Here is a 19,975-nt window from a genome sequence, read left to right as displayed (position 1 = left end):
GCATTCGACTGAACGCTACACGAAGGTTTTTAGAAGTATTTAAACGCGATTATACCGATTTTTTTTTTAAGTTTTATAATAGCAGATGAAACATGTATTCGCCAGAAACTAAACTACAGCCCAAATAGCGGGTGGGTAAAAATGAAAGTGCACCGAAGAACGCGAAAAAAGTTTCATCGATAGAAAATAGTCACGGCTTTTGTAGATTTTCGTGGTGCGGTGCTCTTAGACCACCTTTTTTTTTGTGTGTAGCCTACGGAACCGCCGTAAGGTATTACTTCAGAGGATGAATGAGGATGATATGTATGAACGTAAATGAAATGTAGTCTTGTACAGTTTCAGGTCGACCGTTTCTGAGATGCGTGGTTAACTGAAACCCGTCCGCCAAAGAACACCGTTATCCACGATCTAGTATTCAAATCCGTGTAAAAGTAACCGCCGTTACTAGGATTTGAACCGTACAACTCTCGACTTCGAAATCGGTTGATCGGCGATGAAGCTCTTACCTGGAAAAAGGCAGTTCCATCTCCGAGGAGAATTATGCTTCATTACTGGAACGATTCTGTTTAGGCTAAACATCCAAATCTGGCCGAAAAGAACATTTTCTTTCACCGCGATAAATAATCACTCCTACACTCTTGTCTCGAGTTTTTGTCGCCAAACTCCGTGAGCTACGCTTCGAAGCGTTTCCAAATGTCCCGGATTTATTTTTTCACCGATTACTTCCCGTAATCGGCTTCAAATGATAAGGTCAAAGCCGAGAGAGCGGCTTATTTTACCGGGTTTTTTTTAATCCCTACATCCCTGGGCCGGACATCCAAATAAGTATACTCGGCCCAAGGACGTGTCCTTCCGACTCTAAGGGGGTCTCCCCATCCACCGGTTTAACATCCGGCACGACAGGTCAACCCCCCCCCCGGTTCTGGATCTTTTGTGTCTGCCTCTAATCCCCGGCGGGGGAAACAGGGCCCGGTTATGCCGTTCCCCGCCCCCCACCAGGAACGGGGTCTCGGTCATTATGCCTTGCCTAAAAACCAAAGGTGCCAGCACCAAGGGCGCAAGCACCCCCAGACAACCAACACCCTCGGCCGGGTCTCAGTCTTAACTTAACCCCTCGCGAAGGCTTTCCCATGGAGTCCCCTGATCGCTTTTACTATCGACAAAGCCTTCTTGCATGCCATTTCTATATGCCTATCAAACTTTAGATTCTTATCTAGCACAACCCCCAGATATTTTGTGCTAGTAACTTCAGTAATATCCTCTTCACGGATCGCAATATTCATACCGCGAGTTCTCCGTCTACCCGTGAAGAGGATACACCTACTTTTGGTAGGAGACACCTCCATACTATTTCTCGCTAGCCACTCGTCTATCAATCTAAGGGAGAGGTTAGCCTTTGTCTCCAAGCGTCTAGCTCCCGATCTTCAACCGGTACAGCAACGTCGTCGGCATATGCTACGGTTGTAACGCCGTCTGGGTAATTAAGCCGAAACACGAAATCATAAAAGACGTTCCAAAGCAGGGGTCCTAATACGGATCCCTGCGGGACACCACCAAAAATCTGGTACCTCTCCGTCCCCTCAACCGTGTTGACCTCTGACCATCTGTCACTGAGATAACAATTTATTTGATTAATCAAATAGTCACTTATATTCATTCCTCTCAACGCTTCCACTATAGCCGACCACGGAGCGGACCCAAACGCGTTCTTTATATCAAGCTGTATCATTAGCGGTATCCTTCTCGTCCGCCAAGTGCCTTGTCGGACCTCCGTTGCCCATTGCACCACCCTATTTATTGCGTCTACCGTCGAGCGACCTGTTGTTTGTCTGGCTGTTGTTTCTTTCTAATTCTTCTTATAGCCTGATTGCTACAAGCCTTTCCACGACTTTGCCCATGTTGTTTATTAAGCTTATTGGACGATAGTCGTTGGTGCCTAGACTAGCGGCTGATTTAGGTAGGAAGACCGTTCTCGCAGCCTTCCAACATTCTGGGAATGTGCGGTGTTGTAAACCATAACTGGCGACGTCCGTCATCTCCCACGGGACGTTCCTAATTAGACCTTGATGACTGCAGTCATCATGAAATGAAATGACTGCATCAATCATGAAATGACTGCAGTCGGAACCCCATCTGGGCCCGGGCTTTTCTTATTCTTCAGTTTATTGACTGCAGCAGTCACCTCGTCCTGTGTGAACCTGCCACGTTCACACAGGACTGTACCTTGTCTCTCAGTTTCCCCTCGCGGGAAAAGTATAGTCATTTGTTGTGCCACTTTATACTTATTTAGAGCTGGCAGACGCCTTCCAAGGCGTTTTGTAATAATCTGGAAGGCGCGCCCCCAAGGGTCCGCATCCAACTCACCGCACAGATCCCTCCATTTATCTCGTTTAGCCTGCTCGATAAGGAAATTCAGTCTCCTGCGAGCCGTCCTATAATCTTCAATCGCTATTTCACTTTCAGTCGTCAGACCTACACGCGCTCTCAGCCTCTGGGCCCTCCGTTTGCATCGCTGCAAAACTGTCCGTTGGTCAGCAATCCCTTGATTCCACCAGTACACCGAGTATTGTTAAACATCTCTGACCGGCACATTAGAGATCTCCTCCCCGATGATGTTCTGTAGTATATCGGGATTTAGCCTCCTGACTTTAATAATTCTTTGTGCAGATCTCTCTACAGCTATCCGCACCTGTCTCTCAGTCAGCCTGCGGATGGGATTCCGCAAAGTAGGAGCTGCCAGTGGGTTCATAACTTCCAAGGATACTGCCAAATGGTCACTACCGGTCTCCTCCTCCAATACAGTTACCGTGGCTAAATTTAGGGCCATTCTCCCATCTATTATCACTAGATCTAGGATGGACTCATGTCCTGTAGCTCTAAAGGTTGGCGTTCCGTTGTTTAGGCATGTAGTACCAGTGGCCGCTAGAAAATCCTCCAGGGCTTTACCTCTCGCATCGGTAGACTCCGCACCGGCGGACATAGTCTTACAATTAAAGTCCCCCAAGATGATGACTCTCTTGGGGGACTGCATTATCAGGCGTTGTAGCTGAATCATCCTGTTCTGGTATTCCCCGGTAGACACATTTGGACTAATGTATATACCAAATATCACATACTCATCCAATTCGATGGCCAGAGTTCCCTCGGCTCTGAGTTGAAGGGCGAATCCCCAGCTTCCCGTGGATCTTCTTATAGCCACATTTCCAACAGTGTCAGCCATCCACTGTGCCCTAGCAACCGAATAGACGTTCGGTTCGGTTGCCACGATGAAATCGTAGTCACCTCTATTGGCGATCTCCTCCACCAAGTCATTGGAGAGGAGACTTCTGTTATCGTTAACTAACAATACTTTAAGCATGCCGCTTGGTACAGTCAACACTCCCTGTTCTGTGCGTCAGGCTTTTGCAATCAAGACATTTGGATGCCTCTCTGCATTCCCGGATACGGTGTCCGGGAACTGCGGTGCCACCGCAGTTATAACAGAGATCGGTTCTGTCCGGGCCCTTACAGTCTCTGTTACCATGTCCGTTGCCCCAACAACGGTAGCAGCGCTCTCCTTCTACACGAATATAGGTCCTACAATGGACCCAGCCAACTTGATGCCACCGGCTTTGTGGCGCCTCTATGTGTCGCGAATGACGGTGGCGTTTTTAGTGTCACCATATGCTTTCCTGAGGGAGGTGACCTGGAATGTCTCCCCCGCGCCGACAACTCTGGAAACCACTTCTCTCACCTCCTTTTCGGTTGTGTCTAGGTCGAGGTCCTTAATATGGACCACAGTCCTTCTGTCACCCCTAGAACGTAGGTCCACCTGAAGTTCTGCTGCCCGATCTCTCAGAAGAGTAGTGAGTTCTCCTGCCTTCTGCTGCGCCCCTTTTATCCTCATCTCTAATTCTTCATTTCGGCCTTTCCGTAGGGAAAGGACCTCGCCTGCCTCTTCCTGGGTGACTTTGTTTTTCATTGTTCTTAACAGGTCGGCATTTATTTTACCGGGTTGGAACTCGCATTGTACAGAGCTTATCAAAAATCTGGAAAGTCGTTGCGGGTCTAAACAAAAAAATAATTTACTTTTTTATACGTTCGTATCTTTATTAAACTATAAACCTTTTTTTATTTTCCATTTATCTGGATTTTTGATCATCCAGATTCGGTTTTGCAAAGAACGATCCGGATAATCGGCGTTCATGTTAATATATTATAGCTGTAAAAATTCACATTACTAGTCGGAAAATATACTGTTACAATATGTACGCGGGACTCTGCGATGGAGCCGACTGGGAGTAGCAGGTCTCTTCCTAGTGGACCAGACCGGAGTCCATAATTTAACCTAAGTCTGGGGTTTGAACTGAAGTAAAGTTCAGTAAGGGAATTTAGGACTAAATTTCGTCGTTGCGATCAACATCTTCGGTGGTATGTCGTGTTTAATTTGCCTCGAATCACGAGACGTTCACGAAATCGGCTCAATATCAGTAGAACTAGGCGCGGGGTTCGCGCTTCTGCGACCTCGGTTAGCTAGTTCAGAGGGATACGATGTAGGACATTCAAGATGGTCCGGACGAGGCCTACGGCGAAGGCAAAAGCCGAGTTAATAAATTACCGATGCAAATGTCTACCGAGGCGTTTACATCGGTGGCATCCCGACGAGGTCAGGCCTAATCAGAGGGCGATATGCGACCGGGACGTCACTAGGCGGATGTCTTCCCCTACGGGGTTGGGATGTTACAACATGTAACATTAAACGTTCCTACTCAGCAGAGGAATGTTTTCCTCATTTTATTACAAGCAACTGTAGATTTTAATAGGGTATGACATTAAGATTTTTATATGTATATATAGATATTTTTTTCAGTACAATTTTATGCATGTTTTATAATGTATATCGATTAAAGTTGAAAAGCGTCAGGTCGTAAATCAGTTTTTAATTGTTTTATAAATAAATCTTTATCCTTTGCTCTCTCCCTCACTCTGTGTCTGTATTTCTGTGGAATTACCCGTTTTCCCACCATCGCTCTACGGTGACTTGATATATTCGCATTATCTTAAAAATAACTGATTGGATTATTTACGTCAGTAAAGGTTACGAACTCGTTTTTAATTATCGATTAGTTATGATTTATATTACGATGACTATTCAATTTATCTCCGTCTCCTTTTTATTACTGATTAATTCTTTTTTTTGTCGTTTATCATTTTGACACTATTAATTTTGTATTAAACAAAAACGAGCGATTAATATATATGCGAATAGACATTAAATCTTGGATTTATTTTAAAAATAATTTTGTTATAATTTCCTGTCGTCGTAGCTGTGAAAAGGAAATTATGATAATCGGTAAAAAAGATTGGATACGGTTTTTTTCTTCATTTCTCGACGTTTCACGATCCAGGAACCCTAAATCAAAGAGGGTAATGTTCGTACGCGTGTGGGCGTGTTTGAATGTTAATTAACTTTTGACTGGATGAACCGATTTTGATGTAATTTTATACAGGGACCCCTGTTTACGGAGAACTTTGTTGGTAAAGTTTCGGGGTCAATATCTCCAGGGGGTGGAGGGTTTTGGGGAATAAGTTTTCTCAAAAATTTGCTAACAATACCGCTTTTATGTTAAACTCAGCACGCACGTACGTTCACGCTTATTTTATCGTTTAAAAAAAAAAAAATTGTACCGACATTTTCCCTTTCCTAGACGTTGAAAAAAGGTATGTTTTTATTTATCGCATATACATTATATTTCCTATATTTTAACCGATTTTATTAGTTCTTACTAGACGTAGTACTAGTGCAAGCGACACGAAAAAAAATACATCGGGGATACGTGGGTGCGGGAGAGCCGATCGGAGTTTAAAAATATCGATTTTTGAAATTACAAAACCTTTTTGGTGTTCTAGTAATTTATTCACCCGCACCCCCGAAAAAGAAATCTTATATAAATTTTTATTTGTTGCGGAATGTAGAAAAATTATAAAAAAATTTCTCGGAAAGCGATTTGGAGGTGCGGATCAGAAATATTAAAAATACCGATTTTTGAATTTTTAAACCTTTTTTTTGGTTTATTTAAGCATATAATGATAATTTTACAATGAAACTTCATCGTAAATTACCCCCATCCCGGAAAAGAAATCTTAGATTCCTTTATTCACGTATCATTATTTTTCCGCTATATAAGAATAAATAACCGATATCAATTTTGTTAGCTTTATTTATTTCTTTTATTATCAAAACATAAATAAAAGTATAACGTTATTGTCATTAAACAAATTTCATTCAGAAAAATATGTAATTGTACTTTTTTTAAAGTAATTTTTAAGCCGTGTTTGTTTTTCTTTCTCCCCTCACACTCTTGCGCTCGATTTATCCCTGCAATTCGACAATTTTCTTTATGTAGTTAGTTTCGTGTCTGATACATCTGTTAAAAATCCTCTCGATCGGCCAGTTACGGATCCTTGTTGCTAAACGGTGGTAAAACGCGGCACTTCTTTTTCGTTTGTCGTCGGTGAACGTTTCTGTTTTAACGTAGACTTGGTCGTTTGCCGACTCTCTAGTTCGAGTATCTTTCGTAGTATTCTTCTCCGGCCGATTTCCTTTTCGTCTACTTCTCTCTGATTTCTGCGGCGGTAATCATACTCGTAGTAGATATTTATTTGTCGAGGCGTAGGCTTCAGCGTTTTGCCGATACTTTGCTTTTTTATGCGATCCGTTCGTCGATCGATTTCGTCTACGTACTTCAATATCTTCCGAATTTTGATTGTAGATATTTGTATCGTTTTTACCTACGCATCTGTTGGCCTTCTTTCCGTTGTCCCCTTCAGGACGTTCGATCGCTCTTCTGCCGGCCGTACGGTTTTGTACTTCCAAATCGGCTGATTTGGGAAGACGCGTTCACAACTAGACCGACCCGGTGGGTTTCATCGATGTAGTTAAACGTTTTTTCCGTTACTTAATTGTTTTGCGTGTCGGCCTATCGGATAAAATGAAGGCATTATTCTGATCTTGGAGTATTTGAAAGTCCTATTATCGTCCGTAGTTTGACAGGTATATGCGGTTTTACGATCTATTCAGACAAATTACTGTTTTTGCAGTAAAGTAAAATTTCACCGGCATCAGTAATTTAAAGAAATACGGTTAAACTGTTTCGTAATCGACACGTTCGAGCCGGCCCGACAGTAGTTCAGCGATACTCAAAGCTTAGAATTTAAGCAGACGGTGAAAATGTTAGTCGATAACGATTTTTTTCGGTAATACTACGTAACGGTTTTTATGTTTTTTTAATTTTACTACCGTGTATACTTTAATAAATAATTTTATAACGCGTTTATATATATATATATATATATTTATTTACTGTGTAAAAAATATTTATTTTAAAATATTCTTTAACCTGAAACGCTTTCTCGTAATTAATAATACTAAATCCTAAATGTGCTATTCGTATCGTTGTTGATCAGAGGTAGTTCTGCGCGCACCCCATTATTTAATCGGCTATTAAGGCTCCAAGCGCTTTAACACGGTGGACAGGTACTTACTGGCATTCAGCGACCTAGGCGCGGCAGCGAATTACGGTGTTTGACGAGATACGTTTAATTATTGATAGTCATATATGTTTTAATAGTTGAAGGTGTACGCTTACCGGTTTTTGTGATATATGACAAGCGGGTGGTGGGATACGCAAGCAAGTGGCGTACGGCACCGCGCATCTTCCGCTCACGCTTTTAGGTTAGCTCTAGGAGCTAGTTAGGACACTGGTCGCTAAGCCTGTTTCGGGGCTCAGTAGCCGTTTGTGGTACAGATTTTCGGTCTTATGCTTTAGGGCGACCGAATGGGGTGGTTGCGGGAGAAATGCCAAGCAAATTAAAAAAAATAATAATGTTTATGAATTTGACGTACTAACAAGAACAAAACCTTTTACGACGTAAAGTTTCAAAATCGTGAACGCTTTTAGCCGTTTCTTGAGTTGTGATTTTTTACGCAGCTCTAACCGTGATATTTTCCTTTTTTATCCGCAAAACATAAATATAATTTTAAATAAATCGTTGGTGCGCTGCGCGCAGCCGCTCGGTGCACCAACATCGGTCGCCTTGCGTCAATAGCCGCTAAAATAAAAATGTGAGCTCATTCGACAGACAAACAAACCCATGCGCTTTCCTTTTTTATTGGAAAGAAAGATATCGAGTTCAAAGGTTCCTTACGTAACTCTCAAGAGGAGGAAATCGTTGTACATTTTCTACGTCCGTATCGGAGTCTCGAAAATTTTAGGTTCTTCGGAAGAAATGAATTAGGAGAGTAAAATTTTCAATAGTACATCGGATGTAGAAGACCGGACTAAATCGACAAATTATGTCCGGAACGCGATAAAATGATTATTCCCGCTTCTTGTAAAGTTGTGCCAGATGTAATTTACAGCAAGTGTTTTTAAATAAAATCCGTTTAAACTATTATTATAATTTTCAATGCAATTATTTTGGAATGTAGGTCATCCTACTTCCTTATCTCTCATATGCGTGTATATATATATATGAAGGAACAATTAAAAGTCGTAATGTAGATTATATATAGTAATATTAAGTACGAACTTGTTAAACTCTGTATTTATTTTTCTGATTAAATGTAATTTAGTCAATTAGATTGTTTGTTTTATAGCAACGTCGATACGCGTAACTCTGTGTTTAATAATAGCCGATTACATTTCTGTTATTTTATTTTCGTTTATTCTTGATTCCCTATTAATAATAGTTACGATTTGAATCGCTAATCTGTAACAAAACTCGCTACTGTGTTTTATGTTATCGGTACTTATGATTTTATCGTAAATTAATTTCGCAAACGTTATCGTTCTATTATTGTTCATAAAGAAAGAGACGTCTGCAGCTGGAAATATTATTTTATAATCGATATAACCTTGGTAATGTTTAATCGTAAACGGCTGCGGATGTAGCTTGTTAACCGTTGGAGAATATTTTTCCGCTTCATCCGTAAATTATTAAACGATTAATCGAGCGAATCGGTTAAAGGTCGTTTTAACGATTTCAGTTTAACGAGTCCTTTAACCGCTTTGCCGCTATTCCGCTTGGGGAGGCTAAAAATACGTACGATAGGCAGTCGCTAATAACTCGCAAATGGAAACAGAAAGTCGAATGAAACAAATACGGCGTAAGAGTGCATTTTATTCGCTATAAAAAGTTACATTAGACGCGCCGAGTTTGCAAGTCGGCAGTTACACGTTTTTCACAATGGCGACCGATTTCTCATTCTGTCGGCGGTCTTTTTTTGATCCACGACCTCGGTGCGTCTTTCGTGGTGAAACGAATACCCTTTTAAATGAAAATTCCAAGGGAGGACGAATGCGGTCAGCGTGGAGGATGTAGAATAGATCCAAATTTCGTCTTCACAAGAGCCTCGGCGGTCGCACGCACGCCATGTATGCGGCCGGGCAACCGTGAATGAGTCGAACAGGACGCACACGTTTCGTACGGCGTTTTGACGTCTCCACGAATCGCACACGATATACAGTCGACCCGGCTTGCAGACGGTATTCGCGTTCGCGTGTGTAGAATCCCAGAATATTGTCCAGAAATGTTTTTGCAGACCGTTGTTTTGAATTTTTTTATTGCGGTGAACCGTAGCGCGCCGGTGTTTCTTGTCTCGGGTCGTAACGACGCATCTGAGTATCGTCTTCTGTCGTAATATCGAAAAGGAAATCGTCTACGTCACGATAACCTTTCAAATGATTTTCACGAAATTCCTTTCGTCGTTCGGTCTTTTCATATTATTCTACGCGAACAGATTTCACTACAGTCCAGTCGTCCGATAACGTCAAACTAGTTCTTTCGATTTATCGATATACCTATTCGAGTCGGGTGGCGATGAGTTGTGATTGCGACTGTCATTTTGAATTCGTCCACCACCTTTTGTCGGTTACAGAAACCGGTCGATAACTGCGAGATCATCCTATATATATTCCTATTTATATATTCTTCGTTTCATCGACTTTTGACGTAGGAAATTTTTTCTCCTACCTACTCGCCAAACTTAAATCGACGGTTTCATCGCCAAAAGCGGCTTGTGGGCGTAAATTAACGTTATTTTACAAACGTTGGCGTAGACCGGTAACGTCACAAGGCCCGTCCCCCTACGGGGTTAAGATGCTTTGTAGCAGCCGTAATCGACTCTACATTAACGGCGATCTAAAGAAAATCAGACGAATGTTTTTAAACGAGAATTATTCGGTTTTCTATTAATAGCAGAAACATCAGTAAATAAATAAAATCTTGTAAGGGAATAAAACTAAAGGAGGACGCGCCTATCGCTTTGTGTAAATTTTGTTCTTCCGTTACTTACCGGTGTGCGTTACATTTTAGCCGCCCCTTTTACATTACTTTTTACTCTGTGATGATCTTTTAACCTCGGTGTAATTATTTAAATCGTAAATCCTAAGTTATACGTTTTATTTATTCCGGTCTTTCTCTTCTGTACTACTTGATTTACTAAATACGGATGCCTTAATGTATGACACGTCCTAGTTTATTTGTTTGCGAGATTCGATCGCAAATTTCTGTTTTGTTGATTTCCTGTATTTATCGATCCAAAGAATTTTCAACACCGTCGTCATCAATATCTGGTGTTCTCTCGTTTTCTGAGCCTCCAGAACCAACGCAAGGTATTAATTCAGAGGATGATATGTACGAATGTAAATGAAGTGTAGTCTTGTACCGTCTTCGGGTGGATCGTTCCTGAGATGTGCGGTTAATTGAAAAGAACACCGGTATCCACGATGCGGCAGCAGGTCCTTTACACCGCTTGCCGTTTCCATCCGTCCCTGTCCCAAGCGTTCTTCATTCCCTTGTAGTTTCTGATGTTCATGTCGTCTATTAACTTCATCCCTCATCTTTCTAGCGACCGTTTGGATGCGATCATAAGATCAGAATCAGGATGTCAAAAACATCCTGCTGAAACGCTGTATTTCAAAAACGGTTCTATTCCTGTACGTTTTACATATCCGCACAAAATATTTAAAAAATATCTTCATTAGATGTGTCCTTTTTACGACTCCGTTTATTTTTTTGCTGTTTTGTCAGTTCACAACAAAATAGTGTTTCACGTGGTCTTGGCTCAGAACAAAGAAATTTTTACGTCCTAGTAAAAAATTGAACCCGGTATCTTTAAGCGTACCGGTCGCTCCCGTACAAGTGTCGTCGTTAAAAAGTAATTTTATTAACGGTTTAATGAAGTGTTTTTATTTCATTCAAATGCTTTTTTCATCGTATGAATTTTACTTTGAGTGCGGTCGGTGCAGTATATAGCGTATTTTGTGTCATCTTCATATAACAGAATGAAATCTGTTTATCGAGTTTATTTGTGGGACGATTGCGGTACAATTTGTAGGTTTTTTTCATTTGTACTTGTTCCGACTACCGATACACTTATTATTGTTTCGTGTACGTGCGGGTGCTAAATAATCGGTATGTTGCAAGCAGTAGTATATACGAGTTAGATACCGATGTACGACCGATCTGCAATAGTTCTTATTCTGTTTGTTCGTACATCACCTCGATGCCAGTATTTAAAAATAGCATCTTTACCGGTATATATTTATCTCACGCACACACATCCGCGTACACATTCACATATACTTGCACGAGGTAGAAAAAAAAAATTATTTGATGTCGCGTAGTAGTAACGTTTGCTTCACCCGTATGTTATCGTCATTAGTCTTTTTTAACGACTTACAAGATCACCTTCGTTTTAATCTTCGCCTTACGAAGCGGTAAATTTTTTGTTTTGTTAATTTTTTTTAATCGGTCTACGTTACGGGATATTTGCGATTTATCGATATAATTGTTATCGTAATGCGTAGATATATATGTTTTAATATTTATGAATTATTAAAATAATAAAACGCTTTCTTCTACTAGTAAATGCAAGTTAACAAGGTGAGGTAGTAATTTAATTATTTAATATAAAAACTATAAAATTCGACAAATAATAATAAAATTAGAAGCGAGAATTTTTTTTCTTTTTGATTTTGGCACCTTTAGGACAGTGTTCCGATTTCCTTCACTTTTTCTTTGCCGTTTTCTCTCTTCCCAGTACCTTTTCATTCTTTCTGCGTGTTGTTTTTTGCGTTCTACTAACCGTTTCGTTTTTACCGACCGTCTTTTTTAACCGGTCTTTTGTTTTCGGAAACGATATAATTTTCGTTTTAAACGTGCCTATTTCTAATATATTTTTCCTTATATTTTTAAATTTTAAGTTTTTTTAAACTTCTATAATCTACTTTATTTCTGTTTTCTTATCGTAGAAGAAGTCAAAGATTTGCAAGAATTTTACGATGCTTTTTTTTATGAAATTTTCAAACTATATCGAACTAAAATTTCACCCTTTCCCGAACGATATTAAAAAACATTATATCTTAATTAATTTACTTTCTGGCTTAAAAAAAGCGATGGATCACAGTCGAACATACACATATCGGTTTTACCTTTTACCAGATCGAATGATTTTAAAGATTCTTATTTATATTTTGTTCAGGATTTGTACGGTTAGCTCTGTTGTTGCACGTTTCTTTCAGATAAATTTTTTCAAGCAAAACTATATTATCTGCGTAACGATTTGAAGTTTACAAACATTGCTTATATATATATATATTATTTTAAAAACAATTATATATTACAGCCACCATATACAGTCAGAATAAAAATCTAAGAACACTTGCCTAACCGTAGTGCTTTCGGAGTGTTACTCCATCTTCAGCAGTCGAATCTACAAATTATACGTATAATTAAAATAAAAATAAACATTTTAAATAAATCTCATTATTATAGATATACTTGTACGGTTAAAATCTCTTGTAATTACCGTGCACTACGGCCTGAAATCCCAAATAACCGGCCACACTGAGAAAAAAGTTTCTTTATAGGGGTTTTCAACTGTTGCGTCGGATAGTCTGACAGTCGAGGCATCAAAAGATAAGAAAGGTAAGTACATCGGTATACGCTGTAACCGTAAGCGGGTCCCTTATTTGTTAAGTACCTTTCTAGAAGAAACGATTAAAAATGCGTAACGATTGCGGTTTAATAGAGAACAACCGAAAAGTGGTTTTCGTGTTAATTTTTTTTTTAAAGATACAAACGGTAGACTTTCAAGAAAGACCGCCTTAAAATGTATCGGAATCGTTAATATAAAACCTCATCCGGCTGCCTTCGTATGAATGCCCTCATCCGTACGTAAACTCTCAGCGCACGGAAAATATATAATTGGAAATACGGTACTACCTACAGAACGACTTTCGGAAGAAGATCGAGAAGTTTCTAACAAGTACATCAAAGCATTCTGTGAACGTTTTGCACAAATATGTTTTACAGAAAGAACCACGAAAGATGTTTTCTCGAGGTTTCTTGTACGATCAGACCGCCGATTTCCAGCCTAAAAAAGACGTACGTGAAGAAAGCAAGACGGTTATATCTACATCGATAGGCGAGTGTCGGTAAACAAATTCATTTCTCTTCTTCTTTGTCTTCTTTACAATGCGATCTAGATATAGATTTATTTACCGTAAATGACAGATAGTTACGATGATGATTGAAAATAATTTCGTATTTTGTTTGTACGAAGTCTGCAAAATATTTTTTCAATTTTTTTGTACGCGGGACATTTTTAAAAATACACTATTGGAGGTGAAAAAATAAATTACCTGTACCTGTGACTCTGTAATATTTATCTGCCGTTTAATAAATTTTAAATTTAAATTAATTCTATCTTAACGACGGAAATCTTTCTGTTATATTTATTGTTAATACCGAAAAACGAATAAAGTTTTGATTTAGAAATTAATCGTTGCGATATATAAAGAGTAGAAAAATATCTGCGATGCTATTTGAGCAGAAACGTAGACGAAAGATTTATTTTAAATACTAGATTGAAAATGTATTTTATAAATTTGAGGTATAACTTTTTAATCTAGCAAAGACAATCGACGCAAGATTAAATTTAGATAGCAGTTTTTTTATAAATATATTCGACGCATTCTAAAACCTATAGGTACTGAGTTTCAAATTAGTCCGATGATTCTTTAATAGGATTTGCAAAAAATTTGCAGCTATTTCACGAATTAATAATTCAACAGAAAATCAATATCGATTTCATAATCGGCGACCCCAAAAACCTATATGTACAGAGTTTCAAGTCGATTCGATTACCTTTTTAAGATACCGTTGAAAACCTCATCGATACTTTTATTACCGTCGGTTATAATGTAGAATATTGTTTTTAAGTCTCCCACCCCGCCGATACCAAAATTAATCCGATGTAATGATCTCTTTTGGAAATTTTATTGGAAACGTGTAATTTTTTAATATTGTAACTTTATATTTTCGAAACAAATTATAATTATTTTCCATTAGCTATTTAAATAAATAGAAAACGACTAAGGTCCTCAAGAGTCGGCTATGCGAATGTCGAGAAAGTTCTACAGTTTTTTCAGTTTTTGTATTTTTCAATATTTTAAGGTCCTGAGATTAGCGAAATACTTAAGATCAAAGTTACAAAATTCTGTATTTGTGTACATATTTGGGATCCGTTTGGCTTTATTCATCGTCAAAGTTAAACGTACATTTACAAAATTTTATATATTACCAAATTGTAATCGAAAAATTTTATTTCCAAAATACGTAACGACCGAATTACGTATTTCATATATACGTATCAAATACTTAGTTTAAAAAAAGAAAGTTAAAATCATTTTTACCGCAAAAAAATTAAGTTTTGTAGATATTTGTTAACTCTTCTTATCGTTATAACAGTGTAACAAGACCGACGGATTCTTACCGATCAAGAATAAAGTAGTAGAAAATATAATAATAGGAGGAATCCAGAAAGGGGCTAAAAGGAAAAGTAACATCGCCTTTTGTAATACTGCCCGCTGACACGCCTAACAGATGTTGTTCCGTGAGAAGAGTTACTTGACCCCTGTTTAGAATGCACGAGTATGAAAGGGCGAGCGTGAGAACGATCGACCGAGGTTTGGTCCTGCAGGTGAACAGGATAGGAGTATAAATACTCCGCAGAAGACCGGTTAAAATCGGTCGGCGAGAAGGTAAGTGAAGGAACCAATTTCTATTGTGTTCAACGTTCGATGCGATTAAGGTGACTTCACAAGCGATTCCAGTACGTGAATACAAGAAGCGGTTCGGTGAGTTATTGTTAGATTATAAGTGAAAGAGATAATGTACAAAATTTCATTCGTAAATTGTTAGGTATTTTTTTCTTTTTCCTGTTTAGCCTCCGGGAATTACCGTTCAGGTATTACTTCAGAGGATGATATGTACGAGTATAAATGAAGCGTAGTCTTGTACAGTCTCGGTTCGACCGTTCCTCAGATGTGTGGTTAATTGAAACCCGACCGCCAAAGAATACCGGTATCCACGATCTAGAATTCAAATCCGTATAAAAATAACCGACTTTACTAGGACTTGAACGCTGGAACTCTCGACTTTCAAATCGGCTGATTTGGAAAGACGCGTTAACCGCTAGACCGACCAGTTGGGTTAGGGTACTTTTATTTGTGAACAGCAAAGATATTTGCAGTGAAAGAGCTTTATTGTCTTAGTTATTGTTCTATTGTTGTTAATACAAAAATAGTGGTTAAAAGTGTTAAGACTAGCGGTTATACTAATGTCTTTTGTCAATGGGGCTGAATTCTGGTTCTCAATATTTAAATACCTGTAAATAAATCCTTACGATTAGTTTAAATTCTGTTTTGTATGTAATCATTGTTTATTATTATTGTAGTTGTGATTACTATGATTATTATTTATTATTGTCGTTTATTATTCTTATTGTCATTGTTATTATTGATTTTTCTTTTTTTATTTATGTTCTTAAACTATAAATTGTAATCGTATAAACATTTTCAGTAGTCAATCTCTCAATACCCTGATGTAGCCGCGAACATGCGGCAGTGCCAAAATTTTGTTTGTTTTCTTATTAAGCCGTTATCAAAAGAAAACATTTTTATACCTTAATAGATTTAAAGCGTATAAGCCCTAATATTAAATAAGATTTTTTTCTGAATTCATTCCGATTTCATAGGGCCACTCATAAGCTTGTTTGAATTATGATTTCTTCTTCTGATGTTTTTTCCCTTTTATCGCAATGTTTTATCGTTCTAAGGCATGCGCTTTCTTTCTTCGCTCCATTTTAAATTCAGATTTGATGTTGATGGTCCTTTATTCCTTTTACCGTATCTCTACGTTTTACAGTCCTATGTTCTACATCTTTAATTTTTATGTTTTTCTTTTCCGTGTTTTCCGTAAATTCTTTAGACCGGTTTGTTATCGTTTTCTGTTTTTCAAAAACAGTCCGGAGTAGAAAGTTTTGATATTTCGGTTTTCTCGTATAGATATTACTTCTTAATTTATATTATCTAATAATTATTTTTTCTTTTTACAGGAATTGGAAGATATCTGTGAGGCTAAACTTGAAGCGGATATCAGCGTGCAGACAGCTTTAGTTGATTCGGCTGCCGTTGAAGTGCGTTTCCAAATTCTTGATGGATCTACATTACAAGACATTCCTGCACGTTATTCGATTCCGTCGCTTAAACCGTATGAAATGCCTGTTGTCGGCGTCTTTATCGATCCTAGAGTTGTAACCGGGTTTCGTTACAGAGTTCGTCCGATAGATCAGGTACAGCGCGATATATTTTAATTTGTAACGTATTTGCTTCTTCTACAGCCTTAGTTATTTTTAAGAAAATCTGTTAATTGAAATGATAATAATATAAGTAGAGAAATGATCTTCGGTTATTTCTTGTATAATACGGTTCAAAAAAAAAAAATCGTCTATTTCTTTTTCTGTTTGTTTAGAGTAAAATGTTTTCCATCGCAGTGTGAACGGTCTATGTACATTGTCGTCGAGAATAATGTTTCGGTGAAAGGATTTCCCTCTTAAATTGTATATATAAGAAAAATCGATTACTTTTAAATCGGTATTTAAAGTTTGTAAATTTCCTTTCTGCTTGAAAGTTTCCTTCCTTGTTCCGATATTTTTTCACCTGAATTCCTTTATGTACAACGGGTTTCAATATTGAATCTGTAACAAACTGTGACGTACGACAGATTATAGCTTGAAATAGAACATCCGATGATAATCATAGAGTACAAAAACAGTTAATAGAACAAATACTAGTAGTGTCTTTGAATATAGTTCGTTAATCAAGGCGGATATTTTGTAAGTAGAACAAATAAATAAAACATTAACTAAATGGAACGTTAACTTTTTATTTAATCGTAGAAAAAAATAAACGTAAGCGTCCATAAATTTGAATAATCGATAATAATAAAAAAATCCCTTTCGGCCGCCAGAAGGCGCCAGAAGGTAGATTTTACCGGTGATAAGAAGGGGATAAAAAAGATTTCCACCTTAAGGTTAAGAAAAACTTCAAAGATACTCAATACGACAGCGGTTGCATATGAAATAAAGTTTCACACGTTTAGCACGCGACAAGCCCCATTTTCTTACAATTACAGCGACATTTTGGTTATCCCTTTCTGTAAGAGTTGCGCAAAAAATTCAAACTAAAGTTTTAGGTAATGTTTAGAGGACTGACGACTATTTTAAACCGATTCTATATTGAGCCTTCATTTTATTTGTCTTCGAAACCCCATTTTTTCCGCCCCCTGGTCCGACGGTTGGTGATATCTAAAAACTTTACTCGGATAAGTTTTAGGCCCATATCCAAAGAATAGTAGGAAATTTAAACGAATTCTATATTTTGTTTTTTCGAAAAGTCCCCATTTCCACCCCGTGGTCCGATTTTGCTTATTAATTAACTCGACCGAGATTTTGGGTCGTTATATTTTATGTATCACTTTGAAAGCGATTGGTGCAAAATTACGGCAGTTATTGTGTTCACAAAAAAGTGAAATATATACTGTGTAATTATGTAGATATATATAAATTTATATATATATATATGTTTGAACTGGCGGTGGTTTTGGGGACTGGGAGATTTGAATCGCGAAGATATGTCAAAATTTTCCAGAAGTCGAATCATGGTACCCGTCGCAATAGGTAGCTTTCTTATGAAATCTACCCTATAATTATAAGAAAGTATAATCTCCAACAGACTGGATCATCATAACGGTCTATTGACCAGATCAAGCGCATGGAGTTTTCAGCCTCGTAATGTCCTCACTGTTGTTGTCTAAATTCAAATGCGGATGATTAACATGCTTATCCGACCTGACGCGTATCTCGAAACTAGGTGTTCAACTTTCTTCTCGAACATACGGAACACCTACGTAATTGTGAACCTGTATTCCTCGCAAACCGTGGTGCCTGGATTATGTTTCGTAGTATTTTATTTGATTTTGATTCTTTTTTAATCTGCAAAGCGAGTTTCTTTGGTGGTTATGTTGTAGATTTTCCCCACATTATTTTAATAAAAAAACGTTTTTTGAAAGTTTATTTGTATATCTACAGCCGCAGCTGTAACAGTAGCCGAGCAGCAAGCATTCCATTCTCGTAATTGAGAAGTTTCTGGTTTGATTCTCTGTTTTTTTTTTTTAACTTTTATTTTTTTCTTACATATACATTAATGCAGATGGTGTTTTATTAGATAGTAATTATAAGAAAAAAACTTTAAATTTCATGTTTTGAAATTATGCAGATTATTCTTTTATAATTAGATTGATCTAATAAAACCTTAGAGGTTGCGTGTGGAATGGTAGATTAACAAATAAACGATAAACAGATTTTGACTTATAAAACTTGTTAGGTTAATAATTGTTATATTCAAATAAAATAATATTCGGCGTTTATGAAATTCATAGTTTTTTCCTAGATTCTTTTATAAATTTTAATTTTTAAAATTCTGTATAATAAAATGGATAGAAGAAAACGAGTGCACTCGAGAAAACGATGTATCGATGTATGTATGGAAAAACAAAATCATTTATGTTAATATCTACATAAGAAAAAAATAAGTTAAAAATCTGCATAAGTTAAAAAACCGACACGGTGACTCAAACCTGACTCTTTCAATTATGAGACTGGAACGCTCGCCGCTCCATTGAAAATGTACAAATAAGCTATTTTAACCGCTCAAAAAACTTAAACTATTTTTAAAGGTAATTTATTCCAAAATGGAGCCAAGTTGGAAGCTGCCATTTTGAATTTAAAGTAAGGATCCCTTCTCCTACCATCCCGCAAAAAAAAAATGGTAAACTTTGTCGTTTGCCGACCACCTGCCCTTGTAAGTATCGTACTGTTATAATGTAATGATATATGCCGCGATGCTACTCTTATATTTGAAATATTTTATTCAGAAAATTGTGAAAATCAATCGGAAAAATTAGAATAAAAAATAATAAATAATCCAGCATTCCAAATAGATTTGCAACATCGTCTCAAATCCTTACTGACGTCTAAGCGATCTGGCAGCAGCTTTCTGACTAATCCTACTTATATAAATTTATTTATCAGTAACATTTACGTAAGTATTCTCTATTCTGCAATTTTCTACCTCTTTTCAAACGGTTTTAATCTACGCATTATCGAATGCTTTTTGAAAGTCAACAAATAATAACCGGTGCCGTTTATTATAAGTTAAAATTTTCAGTTACTCGTATTTAATGTAATCCCGAATTTTTGCCAAAAAATCATTGTAGACGTGTAGGGGTATTTTTCATCCTTGAATTATTATTTCGTTCTTAATATTTTTGCGTTAATTAAATACAATTCTAAAAATGTATCTGTTAATGAAAATGTTATTTTTCTATTTATTTATTTCAGCGTATCGGTGATAATTTATTTGTTAAGCCGTGTTGTTTATATGCCGTTATATTTGTGCCGTTTTCTTTGGCACCAGTAAATGTTTGGCGGTAGGACAACTGTCATTCTAGTAAGGTTTTACATTTATTTTAAACTTATCCTTCATCGCCAGTATAAATTGTTATTTTTTATCTGTACGGTATACTG

General features: G+C 37.5%; 1 protein-coding gene across 2 annotated transcripts in view; it reads left to right on the top strand.

Moving 5' to 3' along the window:
- The window catches only part of LOC142333652 (uncharacterized), a 61,362-nt gene that overhangs the window by 24,847 nt on the left and 16,540 nt on the right, over nucleotides 1-19,975 (top strand). Inside the window, exons 1-2 of one of the 2 annotated variants that reach the window (XM_075381034.1) lie at nucleotides 11,781-11,928; nucleotides 16,445-16,681. In XM_075381034.1, coding sequence (XP_075237149.1) covers nucleotides 11,914-11,928; nucleotides 16,445-16,681 — 252 coding nt within the window. In that variant the 5' untranslated portion in view covers nucleotides 11,781-11,913. Of the gene's footprint in view, nucleotides 1-11,780; nucleotides 11,929-16,444; nucleotides 16,682-19,975 lie in introns of those variants that run through there. The other variant, XM_075381033.1, reaches the window with a different exon arrangement.

Source organism: Lycorma delicatula, chromosome 13 (assembly GCF_047948215.1).
Source record: "Lycorma delicatula isolate Av1 chromosome 13, ASM4794821v1, whole genome shotgun sequence".
NCBI lineage: Eukaryota > Metazoa > Arthropoda > Insecta > Hemiptera > Fulgoridae > Lycorma > Lycorma delicatula.
The sequence above is the reverse complement of the archived record's forward strand: the minus strand, read 5'-3'. Positions and strand labels throughout refer to the sequence as shown.